The sequence below is a fragment of the Lampetra fluviatilis genome, chromosome 15 (assembly GCF_964198595.1).
Source record: "Lampetra fluviatilis chromosome 15, kcLamFluv1.1, whole genome shotgun sequence".
Lineage (NCBI taxonomy): Eukaryota > Metazoa > Chordata > Hyperoartia > Petromyzontiformes > Petromyzontidae > Lampetra > Lampetra fluviatilis.
This window is the reverse complement of record NC_136289.1, coordinates 10,967,538-10,987,630: the sequence shown is the minus strand read 5'-3', so window position 1 is coordinate 10,987,630 and position 20,093 is coordinate 10,967,538. Positions and strand designations below refer to the sequence as shown.

General features: G+C 41.4%; 1 protein-coding gene across 4 annotated transcripts in view; it reads left to right on the top strand.

Moving 5' to 3' along the window:
* The window catches only part of NR3C2 (nuclear receptor subfamily 3 group C member 2), a 91,780-nt gene that overhangs the window by 13,175 nt on the left and 58,512 nt on the right, over positions 1-20,093 (top strand). For 3 of the 4 annotated variants that reach the window (XM_078863217.1, XM_078863216.1, XM_078863218.1), the window contains one exon: positions 14,597-14,733. In XM_078863217.1, the coding sequence (XP_078719343.1) occupies positions 14,597-14,733 (137 nt within the window). The remainder of the gene's footprint in view (positions 1-14,596; positions 14,734-20,093) is intronic. The other variant, XM_078863219.1, reaches the window with a different exon arrangement.

Genomic DNA, 20,093 nt, shown 5'->3' with positions numbered 1-20,093 from the left:
AAGTATTGCTTTATATGGAAATAAAGCCTGGCTTAAGTCAATCGTTCAAGAGCTTTGCCATTTTACCTGAATCTTTGGCGAATTCAATTATAAGTGTTGCATTCAATATCGGTTGCTAAAAGCAATGGGAAATAACGTTTAGTTTGTATTCATGAAAAAGGCGTGATTTAATATTTGATAAAGGGTTTTTATTTATTTATGAATGCCTCTAGGAGTAAATTACACTACAGGGAAGCAGTAATGCATGCCACTGAGGCTGTCAGCTGTCAATGAGGGATTTTCTATTGACCCCAGAAGGCATGTGCAGCGCTAGAGCCTGCCCTGACGCCACACTGTTGTACACACTCTACAAAGTGTCACTTTTCCCAGAAAGGCATCGACCACCTTCTGGTGTGGGAAGTCGAGCGACGCTACAGGAAGTTTACTGTTGCTTTTGAGCCCTTTTGGTAACATTGCAACATATCTTTTTTTTATATTCTTAGGTTTTTTCGGTAAAGTCACGTAGGTAAAAAATTTAAATTAATAAAAGTTAAATAAAATAAAAATCACGACGTTTCGGAGGCAACACAAGCTTCCATCTTCAGGTGGAACCGTCACAGCACGATAGCTGTATCAAGTGATTTTTATTTTACTTTTATTAATTTGAATTTTTTACCTACGTGACTTTACCGAAAAAACCTAAGAATATGAATCCTTGCAGTCACGAAAGCTTCAAATCTAGAATGTATTTTTTTGCCGAGGTTAAGCTAAATTATCATGCTTGGTTTCATCTTCGTCTGTCATTATCAGCTGTGATCTAGCCACTGCTCATCTGTACGCTCCCTTTTCGTTATCGGTGTAATTCCAAAGTTGAAACTGTTCTTTGCGCACTGTTAGCTTTTATTACATATTTTAAAATCTAAAATTAGATCATATACACTGGAATCCGTTTCCCTTGGGTATATTTGGTATACATTGGTATATATACATGAGTATATTTCACGTTTTTTCATTAGCAAGTTCAGTTTTGCAAATTCATCTTTATTTCATAATTTTGATCCCAGTCTGCCTGAAATAAGTGGTCTTGGTATACATACTCTGTGGTCTCAAGTTTCCTCTCTCATCTTATATATCTCGGAAATCAAAACCATTTATCACATGAAGAGGAGGAAGTTAATTTCTCCCGTTTACAGTGGAGAAAAACATCTAAATCTCCTGGACCCGATTGGCTTAATAACTCTGGACACGATCAAAGAAGCGCAACCAGTTTGTTGGAGCAAAATTAGCAGATCTATTTACTCGTTGTTTATACAGAAATGGCATAAACATAAATAATGAGAGCATTAAACATTTAAGATGTTCTAATGACCAGTCATCATAAAAACCAATGGAAGTGAACTATGGCAAAAGGCATGGTTTAGTGGGAATTAAATCTCCGCAAGTTTTTATTGGACAAGCGCGCACGGTGCTGGAGATATCGCCAAATGTATGCCTCTCACGTGACTGAATTTGTTTCGAGAACAGTTTTGACATGCACTTAACATGTCATTCATTTGTAGCCACAGCTCATCATTTTGTAGGGGTATGGCTGATGTAGGTGCGGTACTTTTTTTTTGGGAGATAATTTTCACAGTTAACGTGTATCTTCTTTTGATTTAAAGCTTTCGTGACTGCAGGGATTCATATTCTTGGTTCTTTCGGTAAAGTCACGTAGAGGGGAAATAATAAAATAATATAAATATTAAACAATAAAAATTCTCACGACGTTTCGACTGCAACACAAGCAATCATCATCAGGTGTGAAGTCCACAGCAAGAAAATTTGAAAAAGTGGCGGTTTTTCAAATTTTCTTGCTGTGGATTTCACACCTGATGATGATTGCTCGTGTTGCAGTCGAAACGTCGTGAGAATTTTTATTGTTTAATATTTATATTATTTTATTATTTCCCCTCTACATAACTTTAGCGAAAGAACCAGGAATGTGTGTATCTTCTTCCACGCGTTTGTCCCACTCGTGGGGGGTCCGCTGTTCTTTCCCACCTTTTCCACACTGCCCTGTCCTGCACAGTCAACGTGTACACGTGTGTTTCATTCTTCTCACTTTCCACAGTTTTTTCTCTATTCACTATTGTGCCAGTCTCCGCTCAGCTGCACAGTTTTGGCTTGTTTATTAAACAACAACAACGACAACAACAACGCCTCCGATCAGCGCGCTTTGGCTACGTGCGATGCGAAAGAAGTTCAGCAATATACATACATCTACCCCATCTGTATTTTTTTCCGAGCCACTGCGCTTCTCTGCTTGCTGCATACCTTAACACCCAGCGTTGGTGATCTTGCAATGATGGCTCGGCCTGTGAGTTTAAAAGCGAGTGGATCACTTCCTTGTTTTATTCACTTTGGTCACGGTTGGTGCTCAGCTTCTGAGCTGGCTTAAATGCAGCAAACCGGCGTGTTTGAAGTCGCGTTACGCGTTTAAGCAATATCTATTTTTGATTACGGTCTGCCTAATTATTATAAAGTTTGAATTTCCTAAAATATATCGGTGATCTCGCTTGTCGTCGTCTCTATTGATAATCTTGTTGATCTTTGTCCACGGCCAATAACTACCATAGATCTCCATAGTCTGTGAAGTGTTTTCCAGTTTCGTCCCTCCAACTGGCATTTTTATTGTTTTAGCAAACTTTTTTTTACCCGACTTGTCTTTTGGTCATATATATCTCTTGAGCCTAACTTTGTAGCCTTCTGTTTAATAAGTTCTCCAAATGAGATATGCCTTAGAGAGAGAGATAGGATCATAACGCATGACAGATTCTTAACATTTGTGGACATTGTATGCTGGTGTATTGAAAAAAATATCGTTTATGCCAGCAGTCAACTAATTTTCATATGATTACGAGGAAGTTCCAGATGCCACACTTGCCCTTCACAGTATGGAAAGAAAGGAAAGCTTCTGGACAAAAAATTGTTTAATTGTGGAGATTATCAAAGAAGTGGAACTGCTCGTTTGAAGAAAATTTGTGAACATTTATTTTTTACTAAATCTTGACACACGAATGAATTTACCTCATGCGTGGAATGATGCCTCGACCAATTGTTCTATTCAAAATGGTGATAAAACTAGCTTGGAAGAATTCTATAACATTAGCCTCATATTGCATTTATATAAATTCTAATGAAGACTAAGAGCCCAACCAAACCGCATGAGAGGCAAGCCGAATTTGGGTAAGTTTCTCCACCACTGAGCAAGAATGTACTTGTTCATATTCTAGCAAAGGTCATCGCTTTTCAAATACCATCATGCCTAGCCTCTGTAGACTATTAAAAGCACATTTAACTTAGTTTAAATTGTGCAATCTTTTAAACTATCACAAAGGCCTGGATAAAATGGAAATAATTTTATAATGAATAACAATTTTCAAACAATGAGCAGCTTTACTGAGATTTCATAAACAATTTAGCACAATAGATTTGGGAAGGGCAATTGGATGAGGAGACAAGCTTGCGCCAAAGTTACTTACGGCACATTGTGTCTGAAACCTTGGAGTTGCCCTTGATATCTCGTTCTTTTTCTCTTTTCACATCTCAATTCTGCAGGACCTTGTACGTCCCATCCACGCAACATCTCTCGCATCTGCTATTTCCTTACCCCAGCTGCTGCTGGAGACGCTTATCCATGCCGTCATCGCATTTCCAAGCAACTCTTCTCCTCGGTGTCCACAAATCCATCATTCCAAGCTCTAGATGATCCCAAAACATGCTGCTTTTTCAGAGTCTTAATAGGAATATGTATTTTTACAGGACGAATCTGACGAGCTATAAAGCTCTTGTTGACAGATGTCCAGTAAGTAGAATTGTCGCCCACGCAAGTAATCAATGCCACATCACCCCAATACTCAAATCCCACCACTGATTCTCAGTCCACTCCTGGGTCAATTTAAATAGCTTCCTCCATGGATATGCACATACCTATCTCTCCACTCTTATCTTACTCTGCTCTTCACTGTGTGCCCTCCCTGTTCTGGCAACCGAGGATTTCCATTGAAGTTTCCAGTGAACTTTTAGTCAGGGGGAAGTTGCTCATTCTCCTCTGATGAAGTCCAAAACTCCCCTCCCCCCCAACCATCTGTGCTATTGACTATCTGTCAGTTTTCAACTCCCAATCCAAACATGCCCATGGTATTTCTACAGCATCGGATGCAGGTCATATTCTTTAGCCCATATTTTCCCAATTTGTACGTTTGTGAACATTTGGAGAAATGAAGACTGCAACGCAAATATACATTGTAGATTTGCTGATGATAGTCGTCATAACAAATGCAATTAACTATAGGAAAGGCATGATTTGTGGTCTAGATACTACACAAGTCTTTTTTATCGGACAAGCTCATACCGGAGATTTGAAGCTTTCGTGACTGCAAGGATTCATACTCTTAGGTTTTTTCGGTAAAGTCACGTAGGTAAAAATAAAAAAAAATAGAAATAATAATAGAAATAATTAAAAATAATTTGTATTCATCTTATTTATTTATTTACCTACGTGACTTTACCGAAAAAACCTAAGAGTATCATACCGGAGATATTACCAGATCTCTACCTCTTGACTACATTTATTTCAAGAACAGTTTGACGTGCACTTTCAACGTCGTCTATTTATGGTCACCGCTCGCCGTTTGTAAAGGGTATGGCTCCGATATTCATAAAACACATTTTTTGGGGGGGGAGGGGAGGGAAATAAAAATATATTCTCGAAGTATCTTAAGTCTTTCACTTCCAGCATTGTGTCTTTTTTAAAATCTTCACTCTCGTGCCAACCTTTGCTCACTGCACTTCTTGGCCTATTTATGAAACGCCAGAAACAACATTTACAGTATATCCCACCACCGCCAGCAGCAGCAGCGCCTTTTGTCGGAGCCACTATGTGCTTCTTTCTGCACGCTACTGCACCCTGCTGCTGCAGCTTTCAACATAAATTAAACCTCGCCTGTTGATGAGCGTTCGGTGGTGACCAAGCCCTCGTTTAAAAAAAATGTGAGCCGTAAACAAGTTCCAAACTTGTTGTTGGCCTCTGACATTTCTCAAGCTTTTGATCCAGCTATAAAATGTGTCATACTTTGCTTGCACTGTAGTAGAATAATTGCATGAACAGGGGGTATTTTTTATTGCCATAGCCGTGCTGATTTTTACGTTGACAGGAAATCCACTGGCTCAACTGCCCGCTCACTCACTCAATCACTCAGTCAACCACGTTCCTTAAATATGAACACCTCTACATTTTTTGCGAGGCTTAATACTTCTTCTCGGATTGGCCGTTTGGTTGACGCTTAAGTCGAGTGCCGGTGCTGTTTCTTTTTATCGACAGAGTTTTTTTTTACACTCTTTACAAGCTGTTGGTCTGGTCGCTGTGCGTTTGTGGTGCGATGTCGTTTTGAAGAGTGGCAATTGCAAGGCCCCGGTATTTGAAGCTGTGTGTGATAGTGACACGTTCGAGGATTGCAATCATAGTTGTAGTTTTGCATTTTTGTGGTTTCGTGTGCAGAGAAGAATGCACATGAGAACCTGTTGCTGACTGATATTATTTATTTTTAGGACCACTAAGTGTTGGAGCCTTTGCCAACTTACCAACTCCCATTCCTGCGTACAATAACTTCTTTCAATATTCAAATTTACAACAGCGTGAATAACCATTATTGCTTTATTTAGCTTCCATAAATTGTGTTTATAAGAGCTGTCAATTATTTATATATTAGGGAACATATTCCCAGTGTACCCAAACCCGACTGGAAATTGTCACAATTCTAACCCAGCCCACAATTCACAAACCACCAATGTTTATTCTACCTATAAGAATATTAGCCGCTGATGTGGTTCAGTGGAGTTGGACTTTTGTGAACAAGAATGTGGTTCATAATCCAGGATTTTTGAGTTAGATCACGTAAATATAAATATGTTGTTCAACCCGCCACTACCCAACACAGCCAATTAGTAAGGTTTGTCACGTAAACAGAACGTGGCCAATTCGTTACTAGTACAGCAACACCGTTGTGTTGGAGAGCAAATCAACAACATTTACAATGAGTATTTTCTCTCCAACACATAATAATGAACGGATCGGGCCCAACAGACGTATAACATGGACACAACACTAGCAGTCAGTCTTGAAACGGCTTGCTTTTGTCTCGCGCGAATATTTGATTTGTCACCACGCTCCCAATTTTCTAGAGGATCTCTGTGGATACTTTGGCAAACTACGTGATGTCATGGGAATCTGAGCCGTGTGTGGCAGTCCCTCAAGAAACGAAATGGAAAAGAGAGCAAATGTTTTTTTACGTTTGCACTTTTTGGGGCCTTAAGGTTATGTTCTGAAGCCCATTTTGTCGATTTTTGAGCCCAGTTTTCTTAACATTTCTTGTGGATTACACAACAGGCCACATGTTAAATACTATCTATGCAAGCCAATTCTACCATGTACCTGACCACTGAAGCCTTGGCATGGTAAGCATGTTGTCAGATCTACCATTGTTCGGAAAACATTGGTGGAGCACGGGAGATAGATGTACCATGATGTGACAACATGTGAATTTATAAATCGCTAAGCTGAATGTGCAGTCACCGGGGAAAACATTGTTTACTCCATGTATTCCATTTAATTTTAGGTTTAATATCACTGACCTCCTTTAGCAATGTGGCAGTGAGGTTGTGACCTAGAATGTTTGGGGATGATCAGAGCATGTAAAGGTATCGTCTCAGCATGATCCTATCGAGATTAGGGTACTGTTGAGCCCTTATGCACTGTATTTGCATTTGCCTTAAGCAACGGAGGTGTCACCTGTGTAAATAAAACTGCTGGATAATTGTTCATTTGAGAGCCTTGCCCTAAAGATGCTTAACCATGTTAACCAACACAGTGACGAACCCTACGCTTTGCAAACATCCGTCTCTCCAAAAAATAATAGGGGGCTGGTGGCAGTCTTGTAAATTGCGTCATTCGCATCCTGGGTGAATGCATTTTCTCAGCTGTAATAGATTGAAGTGGCACAATTTTCATTGGCTTTTTTTTTGAGAAATAACTTTTGAGCGCTACGAATTGTTTTGAAAGAGAATGTTTATTACGTGTTATTTTTATCTTGCACGTCGTCCAAAGTTGTAAACATGCCCTAATGGCGGTGGTACGCAACAACACCCTCGTTAAAGTGTGGGCAAGGTGCGGTGGTGAATGTGGCGGCGGGCTTGCGCGCCGTGCTTGTTCACCGGTGGCGGCAGGTGTCTATCGAGCGTCGTGTTCCCAGGCCGAGTTCGCAGCTGGCGGACGGAAGGCCGCCAAGTTTGTCTTACTTTTCCGCCAGCCCCATCGGGCGTGACGGCGTGTCCCATAGCCCCTTTGCTTCCCGTTCACAGCACGGCTACTTTTTTTACAATACGAAAGTGAACACTTTTTTTTGTCAAATAGCCCTTTTGAAGAATACGTCGTAGCGTTCCCCTTGAGTTGTGAACTGCATAACGGTGTCTTGCGTCGGAGTGTCGTCGGTGCTTTGCGGCGATGTATTTGCGCGATTTCGGAATCAGAATCTTGATTTACACTGGAGGAATCTGATGAGCTCCAGAGCTCTCTTCTTCGCAAATGTCCAGGAGATTTTATTTTGGTGCGCGAATGTAAAATAAAAGGGAACGTACAGTTTTAATTAATTAATGTACGCTTGAAGTTGTGACTCGATTTAACATGTAATTTAAAGAGTGCGATTTTAAGTTAAGTCCAAATTGTGTACATAGCTCGCGTAAAGAAACAGTACCGTATATGTATATTTTGGCTGTGAGTTCACTTGTTTATTTGATGCCTCACTCGTTTACCACCATAGGGCCAATGTTTACATGTCAACAATTGCCAAGAGTCACATCATTTCCCTGCACCTACGATTAAGCACGGTTGGCTTCTTAGCGGTGCGAAAAAGACGTTCACCATACATACGTACAAAACATCTAGTATTTGAACAGTGTTGGCACAGTGTGGTTCATGCACTGCGCTATGAACACGGTGACCTAAGTTTGATTCCTAACCACAGCGAAAATGATATCTGAACGGGTTTTGGGCCCCTTTGCACCAACCCCTCATTGACCAGCATGGGGAAGTATGTTTAGACATCCTCTGACCAACACATGGGGGAAGGCCTTCATCCATCAGTGGATTGACAAAGGACAGTTATTGTTTATACAGTACGAGCATCGAAAAAATTGCACTTGGTTGTAGACGTTTCCATCGCATTAAAAGAAACGGATATTTAAAGTATTTTACAAAGTTTAAGCGGCACTCTCTTTATCGAAGCCACTGCATTATCGCCGTGCAGGATGAGTTAATTGGGCAGCGATTATTACTCATCTTACATTGGGAATCTACATCGCGTAACTTAACACGACGTTTCCCATTGTCTTTGCCAGCTGGTTGCAGTGAAGTAAAAATTCATTCGCTTTTGGCAGTAGTCCCGAAGCAGGTTGGTGAAGGCGCGACCCTGCAATTGCTTTGCTTGCTCACGCTACTGCTGGCAGAAGGGCCTCCACTATAGAGGGGATTTTTGGGGAGTATTTGGTCTACTCTGACACGTGAATCGGACGTCTTGGAAGAGGTGGGCGTGCCCACACGTGACCTACCCGATCGTCTGTGGGTTAGGAAACTTGCACTATTGTTTCTCTCACTGGGATGATGGACTCAAAACTAGAGTGGCAGTGTGACCATTTCACCATGGCAACTCCCTTCACATGTATGTTGAACTTCATCAGAGGTGCGGGGCAAGGACAATAAACCAAACATAAAAGGCAGTTTTAAAGAAATTCGTTTTTGATTTAGATTTGAAACGTGCATAGTTCCAGTCACTTTTTAATATCGGACGGAAGAGCGTTCCAGACGGCCGCAGAAGCGCATCTGCAAGCGCGCAATGTTTCGTAGACAAACATAAATCGTGCGTCAAATATGTTAAGATTACTTGGTCTTTTGATTCTGGCAAATGACAATTATTTTTGCCGTTTAGGCTTATGTACGTTTTGTGCACTGGCAGAACCAAGGAGTAAGTCCTTACTTACTAACAACTCCTATAATTTTTCATTGCTGGAGGGGTTGCCTTCCCTACCTGAAAATCCTGGCTCCGCCATTGGTTTTGTGAAGGTGCCTGCACAGGATTACTCATTCCTTGTTTTAGGTCGGCACATTATTTTCTATTCCATTGTAACTTTCGTGAAAGTAAACAAAACCACTCGTGTAACAAGTTAAGTTAATACGCAAACCTAACACGTATGAGATGGAACTTGTTCCCACACCCCTGTTGCTCAGAGAGAATGTCCGTTCTAACTTGCAAGCCTCAAGCTGTGTGCTGTGTAGCAGCGTGTCAGTGCTTCTGCGTGCGTTCTCCAAAAGCTGTGTTGCTCGTAGGAATTGTAACGCTGAACAAGTGCAGAGGTGAAGTGAAGTGAATTGCGTCGTTGTAACGTGAAATGTGCAGTTTGGGTTTTGACACTGCGTTAACACATTCCTGCGGAGGGAGCTGGTAGGAACGTTGGGTTGCTCGGTCAATGGCCAGGGTCAACGGCGGCGTGATGTATTCCGCAAATATGCCCGACTGTGAGGGCGGGCACAAGCCGGCGTGAGTAGGTTAAACGTTGAGTTTTATAAGGGCACCACGGGGTGACCAGCCCCTCCCCACCCAGCCCCTTCCCACCCTCCCCTCTCCACCCAGCCCTCTCCACCCAGCCCCACCCCTCCCATTTTTGGATGCACGACGGACGGACACAATAATCCCCTGTGGGCTGGTGGAACCAGGTGGTTCCTACCAGTATAATATTACAGTGTTTGCTGACAAAATGCCTTCTGCACTATGCCGCCCATCAGTCGCCATGCCTATAGAGGGGTGCGTAAATATCATTCAGGTGTTTACGACACATTTTCGCAATCAAGTTTGACATTTTTTCCCAGTAAATACAAGCTATGGTCATTATAATTGGCTTTCAGTGGAACAGAAAAGTCTCGTCTCTGGAGAAAATGGAAAGCATTTAGTGTTAACATTCGTGCCATTAGGGCCTTTTTTTACTTGGGAGGGGGAGGTTGAATGACGACCGTTTTTGCAGCCAACGGTCAAAGTAAATAGAAAAATATCCATCGCCAAGGTGGATTCCATGTCCATTTGATGGCTGCAAACTGCAAAGTTTGAATGTTTCATTTGTAGTGTACGTAGGGTGTAGGATTATTTTCGACTGTACTGAACAGCTCTGTCCTGCGTGAATTAAGGTACTGAGGAGACGGGGCTCGCAACATATGCATAAAAACGTCGGACATAAATACAGAACAAAACGCGGTAACAGCCTCGAAGCACATTGGAGGGCAAATGTGAACGTTGAGTTTGTCTACAAATGGGGGCTTTGAGTGAAACGGGCAGGGCCACCTCTTCACCACACAGCTAGTGGTAAAGGAGCGGCGAGACATTCATATCCGTAATAACTTTAAATAAAATTAATATTTGTTTGAACGTTGTAGTATTTGATCAGTTATATTTAGCAACAACAATAATAATGTCACCGAGTCCGCTTATGGAATATGGACGAGTACAGTATTGTGGGGAAACACACGGAGTGTTTCGCGCACTTGTGCTGTGAACCCCGGTGACCTGAGTTTGATTCCCGGTCACAGCTGAAATTAGTTGGCGAACGATAACTGAACCGGTCCTGGGCACCCCATTCACCAACCCGCACTGACTGCTGTCGCGAGGTCTGTTCAGTCAACCCCCATGACCGGCAACTGCGTGGTTTGACAATGGGACTGTGTGAAGTATTACGTAATAAATCTATAACACGACATTAATTTAAATGGTGAGTACTTTTAATATTTTTTAAAATTCAATAAATAAACACGCACAACAGAAGTGTAGACGTCAGTCGATATACGGAACAGAAACGTTCCTCAAAAGTTGTCCGTAAAATGACGTCACGTAAATTGAACCCGGTTTTCCCTATTGGCTTCCAATGTGTAATTGAAGATTGCGTTCTTACGGAAACAAAAATGCAGCCCCAAGATGTAATAAAATCGCAAGTAAAAAGTGGAGTACATTTTTTTAAAGCAAATCTTTCTTGGAAAAGTTGTATAATATTATGATAAAATATTCATAGTAGTGCTCAAAAAAAGGTCGCGGGAAACCAGTACTAGTATGAAAGGTACGTGCATACGACCTGGAGCAGCATGACATGATACATTGTTCGATTAAGTATATTTGGTAATGTGGGCCCCTCGACGAGATATTAAATACCTTGCCTGGTATACAGAAGATCGTGGGTTCAATCTCGACTGGTGCCTGTATATTTGGAGTTTGTGTGTCTCTCTCCCCGTAGTGGTGTGTCTTTTCCTCTGGGTCCTCCGGGTTTTCCTTCCACGTTTAGAATCAACGTGCGTTGAGAGTATTTGACTGTTATAAATTTCCACGTGGTAAGCCACTATCTTGAGCTACCATTTGTGACAGCCAGGTCACTTCTAAAAAAGAGATATATTTAGCTCGGTGGGTCTCACCTGGTAAAATAAAAAAATAAAAAGATTTACAAATAGAATAGGAATGGAAAAAAACCATACCAATATGCTTAGAGACGAATGTTTTCAATCGGTGCGTGTTACGTGCTATGATACAAAGATTGGAAGCACAGACTGACTACAAGCTAAAGGATATGCAAATACACGTGGAGAGAAGCATTTTGGGAATTTACACTTAGATATAGGAAGAGGAACACATTGGTGAGAGGAGTTGTGCAAGTTAAGAGACATGATAGGATACATGAAGAATGTAGGTGGGCCGGGTAGGGCAAGACACGTGGTGGGCAAGGCTGGGGTCACAGAATTGCAGCCAAAAGAGGGAAACTCGCCCAAGAGGATAACCATCGCAGGGGTGGAGTGACGAGATCTGCTCATCCGCAGGAGTGAGATGGACCGTGTCGTCGCAGGACTGTGATGGGTGGCGACAACGTGGGGAGGATTTCATCCAGCAGTGGATGAACCGTGGCTGAGAATGACAACAGAACCGCCACATTTTTCTCTCTCCCAATGTGAATAACCCCAAATTGAAATGCAAGTTGGGACTTGTAATGTCTAGCTATTTTAATTAAAGTTTCCCTCATTTATTTCAATGCTCTTAGTAATTTGATATCACGCAACGAGTGAACGCGGCAGTCATAATAAAGATTACAATGCAGTAAAAGTGATTGAGGTTCTCAATTTGATGCAAGAGGTCTATCCTTTTTTCAACATCGTGGTCAATAATGTAGTCACTCTTCACAGCTGTACAATGCTTATCATGCAATTGAGCGCACGTATCGTGAGCGTCAGAATCGATCGATTCATTGTTACACCTCTAAAAGTGTGGTTGGGTACATTTTAAATGTTGAAGTCGTGCTTAATAACGCAACCGTGCATTTAGAATGATTTATTTTGCAAGCAGATTATCTAATGCAGGGACTCCCCTACTTACAAACATTCGACTTCCGAACTTTCAGAGATGCAAACAAACCTGTCCATATGTCCAGTTGCCTATTTGTAACGAGAGGTTGTGAGTTCCACCGCCGTGGTGGTGGCATCTCCATCTGCAGACCACGAAACCAGTGGCATCTACATCCAAAGGCGATTATACAACTTTTAAAGCCATTCCCCCATCTTCTTGGTTCTTTCGGTAAAGTCACGTAGAAGGGAAGTAATAAAATAATAAAAATAAAACATAGTGAGAATTATTTCATTTTATTATGTTTTATTTTTATTATTTTATTATTTCCATTTTACGTGACTTTACCGAAAGAACCAAGAAGATGAATCCCTGCAGTCACGAAAGCTTTAAATCGAAATCCATTCCCCCATGTTTCGTGTACATGGCGTACAGCATATTTGGAATCGACAGGAGTAAAGTTGGATTTGCAAACAGACCTCTGGAACCTAACTCGTTTGTAAGTAAAGGAGTCCCTGTAATACACAAAAGTTGCATTTAAATATGGAGGACATTATTTATCAATGTGCAAGTGGCCTGCAGAGCATTGCGTGTCTGATCCAGATAAGCAGCTTATAGCGCCGCAAGCGAATTATTTGAGAGCAAAAGAAAAAGATATCGCAGTTAAGTATTATCTTGGGGTGCATTGTAGTTCATTATCGTTGTTTTAATGTTTCCTTACTTCACTGGTGGGATACAATGGAAGGTGTGTAGGTGTGTTGAAAATCATTTCTATTCAAATGTATTAAGATTCACCTGGGACTGGTCGTTGCTCATGAATAACAATTGAAAATTGAAAAGGCAGATAACATTTAATGAAGCAACGCAAACCGTATTCACTGGACGTGACATGAATTGATGTGGGCAACCAAATTTGACCCAAACTGTCACCGGATTTTTTTTTGTACGTAGACTTTTTAAGATGCGGTTAAGACCGCAGGGAATCTCGTACATTAGGGAATATGCTTGCTATAATTGCGTCTGCAAGTTGATTTCGCATATTTTATTTCAGTTAGGTTTGTACTTCTTGTGCCTTCGTTTAAAAGTTGTCATAGCTTAATAAAAAAGGGGGGAAAATCTGCTGATTTGCTGATGTTACGGGCGTTGTGCACACAAGTGGCTGTTGTGATTGCCGGTAGCGCGTGTACTTGTTGGATGATGTGTTTTTGGGATTGTATGAGAGAAACCGGACACCCAACCCGTCCAGTGCCAGGTACACGGTTGATGCATAGTGACCGGCACGCTTGTTCAAGGTGTGTTCCATGTGGCTGGGCCACTAGGCGCGAGTGGAAACACGATGAATGTTAAATTCCACGTGGGTTTTTTTTCTTCCCTTTTTTAACCTACCTTTTACTCTCAAAATTAACACGCAGCACCAATAAAACGCTTTCCAGTCTATTTATAGGAAATAAATTGATTCTTACATTGATTAACGCTCTCACGAGAATGTTACTTCATTCGAATCGCAAGTACTGTGTGCGATTTAAGCAACTTGTATAGAACATGTTTTTCGTGCCTCGCTTATCCGAGGCACAATTTCTTTGGACAAAGTGTCTAGCGTCCAATTGATAGGTAGATAATAATGCAGACTGGCCCAGTTTCACAACCAATTTACAGTTTTGACTAAACATTTTCACCGATGCTCTGCTCTTTCGCGAAAGCTGTGGAAAGTTTAGTATTTTGATGCTTTTTTTTTCATGATTTGAATAGGTGATTTTCTTGTTTTAAACATCATGTAATGAGCTTGTTTTAATATTGAAAGACCTTGAAGATAAAGCATAATTAATAGTGTCATAATAGAACTAAATGAGGATTTGGCAAAATGTATATTTCCATCTGTTTTGTTTGTATTACTGGAATGCAACTTTGTTGTAAATGTGTTGCAGGCTATGCAAATTGAAAACGTTGTGCGTCTCAATTGTATTCTCATTTTATGACTTGTACTTTAAAAGGAAGCATTCAAATAAGCTATTAATTTACTCACGATGGCCGTAATGAATCGCTGGAGTCTCTTATTGCTCACAATAATGCTTACGTGCACATGGCAGTGATTGTTTTGACGAGGTTGTGTTGGTGAAGAATGCTAACGTGAGGTTTTGTCCCCCTCTCTTTCTCTCTCTCAGTCCCGCACAGTCCTCAGTCCCTCCGCAGAAGGCCTGTCTCATCTGTAGCGATGAGGCTTCGGGCTGCCACTACGGAGTGCTCACCTGTGGAAGCTGCAAGGTGTTCTTCAAGCGTGCCGTGGAAGGTACGCGACAAGGCTAGTGGTCTTTCTTACCAGTTTAACAAAACACGCGTCAAAATATGGAGAGCTTCGTGCACACATATCCTGGACAGTAACTCCGTCGTACTCACTGGCCACTTAACAATGCATTTAATTATCGCTGAAATATATTTTATTGCCCATCCATATGTTGCATGCACGGCGGAGTCGTGCGTGTAAGAATTGATCATTAATGATTTTAGAAAACTAGATGCAAATTTTCGATCAGCTCGTGTGCAAGTGCTGGGCGGATTGTTGCATTGTGGGACCGTGAGTGATGGTGTGGCGGCTTGGGGAGGCCTTCATCCAGCAGTGGACAAATCATGGCTGCTGATGATGACGCTGAAACAACATATGCTTCTGTTGTAGTTAGGAAAGTAGAACAGACAAACCTGTACACATGAGAGAAAAAAATATATATTTCAAACTAGATGTAAAAATTAGACCAAAGAGAATCGATTATTTATTCGAATGTCGGTGCCAAATTATCAACAATTCTATTCTTTGGGGGGGGGGTGGGTGAGGGGGGATGAATTTGTACAGGACTTAATCCTGTTAATGTCATCGGACAACAAATCTTCATTATATGGGCTTTTGCGTGGCCTAATACGACTAATGCAGGCACAGTAGGAAGATGTGTATTTAGTTGTCATGGGGCCACAGTCTGATTGAGAGTATTGCTGTGTCCAAACATGGGCTCAGTGTGTCTGGTTCAGTAAACAGGACGGTGTCACATAGCCCTTAATGTATATATTATGGTCCCCTTCAAGCGGAGTACCGTTGCGAACTCGCAGCACGTCAGCGATATTACAATGGGCTTTTTTTCAGGGCAGTTACGATCGTCGCCAGCCAAGATCTATGCACTGCTGAATGAGAGCCTCTCGCACGCTCTCGGTACCACGATGCAATAGTCCACGTAGCTGGTGTGCACGAGCTGATCTTATTTGTCCATCCCCCATGGTGGTTGTTATTTTCTCTCACTTGACTGCCATCCCGCCGTCATTCTCGACCATTTGTCATCGTCCCTTCCAGTGATGTGTCCTGCACAAGCCCCACTTATCTTAAATCCGTTAATATGATTTGCCTAACTTTTGCATATATGCTGTGCTTCATGTGTTCCGCTTCTTCAGTATAATTCTATGCATGCTGCTTTTGTGCACTTTTCAGCTTTTATTCCAATCTTATTCTCAATCTTCTTGTGTACGATTCAAATATCGTTGCTAGTAATGTATATTGAATCAAAACATCTTTAGGTACACTGGTATGTTGGACATGTGTGAAAAAGAGCTTCATAGCTCATCGAATTTGTCCAGTATAAATAAAGATTCTGAGTCTTACTCAAACCTCATCATGTCCACCTCTATTTGGGCAGCGTTCAATAACTGCCATAGACAATGACACAAAGATGACATGTGCAGCCTTAACAGACTGTTGGGGCGAGTGCTGTTCGCGAGCACCTATGAAGGCCGGCATGGTACACGAGGGGGGTGGGTGGCCAGCACCACGCCTGGCCACCTTTGTCTCCCCAGTGGCGATGTTTACACACCTCACCAGGCACTCTGTTGAGGCTTTGTCGACCTAGGAGAGGCCCAGGACCGGTTCAAATATTCGCCACTGCCACAGATCCACATTCTCTCCATCAATATATCTTCATGCATTACTTTTATTTTACTCATTTATCTCGGGTTCAATTTTGCAGCCTTGCTTATTCAATACACTCCTGCAGTTAATTTCCATTTGACGTTATGATCACTTAAGTCTTCAGCAAATGATGAGATGGTCAACACGTTCACAATTTATGTTTATGCTTTTTTAAATCACGATTATAAACACGAAGAATAGCTTTGGCAGCAGCGCGTCTCCTTGTCTGATTCTTGTAATATAATAATCTTCCATATTTTTGCCAATAATTGCCTTATAAATAAAACACAGTTAAGTAGGACACTGCCCATGTTGAGCAGCATACATAGCTAGGATACTGCAAGGGTTAGGGTTTCACTTTGGCACTTAAAACTACAGTAAACTACTTTTGCTTTGCATGCACGGATCAGCATTGCAATATCAGCCACATTCGGAGACTGCGAAAGAGATAGTGCAGTTTTTGAAATCAATGAGCGTGTTGTTATAAATACTACACATTAAACACCCTGAATATAGCATCAACAAGTTAGCTCTGAAGAGAAACGTTTGTGGCTGCATGTGCATTAGTGATAGGCTGATACCCACTTTAGTGTGCACTTCACACTGCCAAAGCTGTTTTGCAATATACAGTAGTAAATACATCATGTGCCTGCACGAAGGCGTTCGCATGCCGTAAAGGAATTAAAGCATCCTAATAACCGCTCAAGACGTGCTAACTAAGTTAGAGCAACAGCCTTTCATTACCATTATTACATACTTCATGGTGATTATGAATAGTCCTTCCAGCAAATTATCAAGTAAACGTGTTTGTGAGTTTAAGAAAGTGTTTAATGACAACGCTTTTTGTGGCTTTGCTACATAGCCCATATATCATATAATTTCATAGATTTAACAGGCGTTAACTATTTTTTTTATTTTACCAGGTAAGGACCACTAAGCTATATAGATCTTTTTCAGAAGTGACCTGAACACAAAGGATAGCTCCAAGAAATGGCTTATGTGGAAATATATAGCAGCCCAATACTTTAAACGCATGTTTCTAAATGTGGAGGGAAACACTGGAAGAGCCGGTCAAACATCCACATGACCATGGGGAGAGAGACACGCAAACTCCAAATATTCTAGTATTCTACCATGGCAAAGGGGTGATGCTGTTATTTGCTAAATTAATCACTTTGCTAGACCAGTTTCCAAAATGTCCCCCAATGTATCATACGGTCCATTTCTGAGTCATTATTTGTCCATTGCCCTGCTTGTGTGTATCATCATTGCAGAACTACAGTACTTGCAGACTCTCTAATTGGGCTCAAACTAATGGGCAATGGACAATGTAGTCGTTCACATTCCCACACCTGCTTTTTGTGAAGTTCGTTTGCCGCTCCCTGAAGATTATTGCCAATTTTTTAATCGCCTGCAGCTATTTGTTTAGGCAGCACATTATGAAGGCGCAGAGCAAAACAGACCAAAACAATCCGTGGCCTACTTTTGTGGCTCATATATTTTTTCTTCATGGCTAGTCGTTCAGTTTAAATATTTAACACGTAGGCTTTCGAGACCAACATTACGATGCATAATTGATCTTTGGGTCAGATCGTGCGAGTAAAATGTGTCTTGTACACCCCCCTCCACCAAGACAGCCGGTTAATAAAGCTGTCGCGTAAACAAGCGCGCCAATCTGTGTTCGACGTTGAGGATTTCTCTTGCAACAATTTAGCACTGTACCCAGTTAAATGTTTTTGATTGGTCACCAACAACACCGGTGTGCTGAGCGGATAATAAATCGGCCAGTTCGTTCACGTGACAAGTTTATTCATTGTGTGCGTCAGGCGGTGGAGGGTGCATGACACATTTTTACCAATGCGGTCTGACCCAAAATCCCAATCAGTATAATTATATTCATTACAAACCCCAAATGACCTATATACTCTTTGTTGTCTCCGTTTAACAGCCACGAGAGTGCTGCAGACCAATTCTCATCATGAGCCACAATTGGTGAAACCCATAATGTATTTGTGATCAAAGGATGTGGAGAGATCTTAATTTTTGGAGCTTTCGTGACTGCAGGAATTATTTAGTGTGTCTTTCTCCTAATTTTCAAGCTTGCGTGCCGTGCCACGTCGTCATCTTACTTGCGCAGCAGCAACACGTTGCCGTCCACTCATTGATATGCTAATTTTCTCTGCCCCCTCCCTCTCTCCGTCCCCGCCCCCCCTCCCTATATTTAAGGGACCGTCACAGAAACGACCCCTCTCTCTGTGCCGATATGTGTCCTCTCTCTGTGTGTCCTTGTGATGTCTGTCTGCTTGTATGTCTGTCTATAGTTTTCTAGTTAGATTTTTGTTGCTATTTCTCTTATGCCTGATGATGATTGCTTGTGTTGCAATCGAAACGTCGCTATTATTTTAATTTATTATTTTATCTTTAGACGTGACTTAACCGAAAGAACCAAAGAATAATGTGGAGAGATATGCTCAAGAGCAAATTCGTTTTTTGGCGTGAGTTTATTTTACAGAATCAGAATGTTTACACTGGAGGAATCCGATGAGCTATGATGCTCTTTTTCACTGATATCTAGTCGGGGCAGGTCAGAACAGGTCAGAACGTTACAGCAACAAACAATAAAAAAAAACACGATAGGAGTGCAAAGTATAGGAAAGTTTAATGTTTTGCTTACCTGTTTTGTTATTTTACCAGGTAAAGGCCACTGAGCTATCCACTTATACTCTTTGGTTTTTTCGGTAAAGTCACGTAGGTAAAAAAATGAAAATAAATTAAATCGCGACGTTTCGGAGGCAACACAAGCTTCCGTCTTCAGGTGGAACCGTCACAGCATAATTGCTGTATCAAGTGATACAGTAATTTTGCCTCCGAAACGTCGTGATTGAATTTATTTTCTATTTTTTACCTACGTTACTTTACCGAAAAAACCAAAGAGTATGGACCCTTGCAGTCACGAAAACTTCAAATCTAGAACTATCCACTTATGTTTAGCTTCTTTTCAGAAGCAACCTGGCCACAAATGATTTCTGCCGTCTGAATGGCTGAAATGCCCACTCACAGTTTCTACATCGCAGCCCCGTGATTCCTTTGCTGTTGTTAAATACTCCTGGTGAGAGGAGGGGTCTACGTGGGCAAAGGTCGGAATTTTTTTTTGTACGTACGTATGTTTAACTTTTTTTTCGCACTGTAACATTGCCAATCGGAGGTGCAAGGAATGCACCAACACATCCACTGATAACGAACGCACATTCAGGTGCTGGGCCGTTTGATGCTGTCGGTTCTGTGGCTGTGCATTGCCGCCCCTGCGCTCGATTGAGACACAGATGAAGCCTTCACTTCCAATTGAAATGCAGTCGAATGTATTAATGATAGGAATCGGAATTGCCTTATTAAACTATCATTAGCACAATTTGGATTGTGGCGTTAGCGCACCTGCAACACGCTAATTTATTCGGCACAAATTTTGAGTAGATTTCTAAGCATTTTTTCAACGTGCACATATATTTTTCTATTATCGCTGCGTTATTCATCTGGCACCAAGTGAGAGATTGCTTGCATTAGAATAAATATGTCGTACAATAAACTGGCTGCTTACAGTCCCACGTGCTTTGGAAATAAACACTTTAATCTGTCAGTACAGATAAAAGCTAAATGCGAATAAGCATTTTTTAAGTGACTTTTTTGTGCATGAACATATATGGGCCCTTTTTTCAATC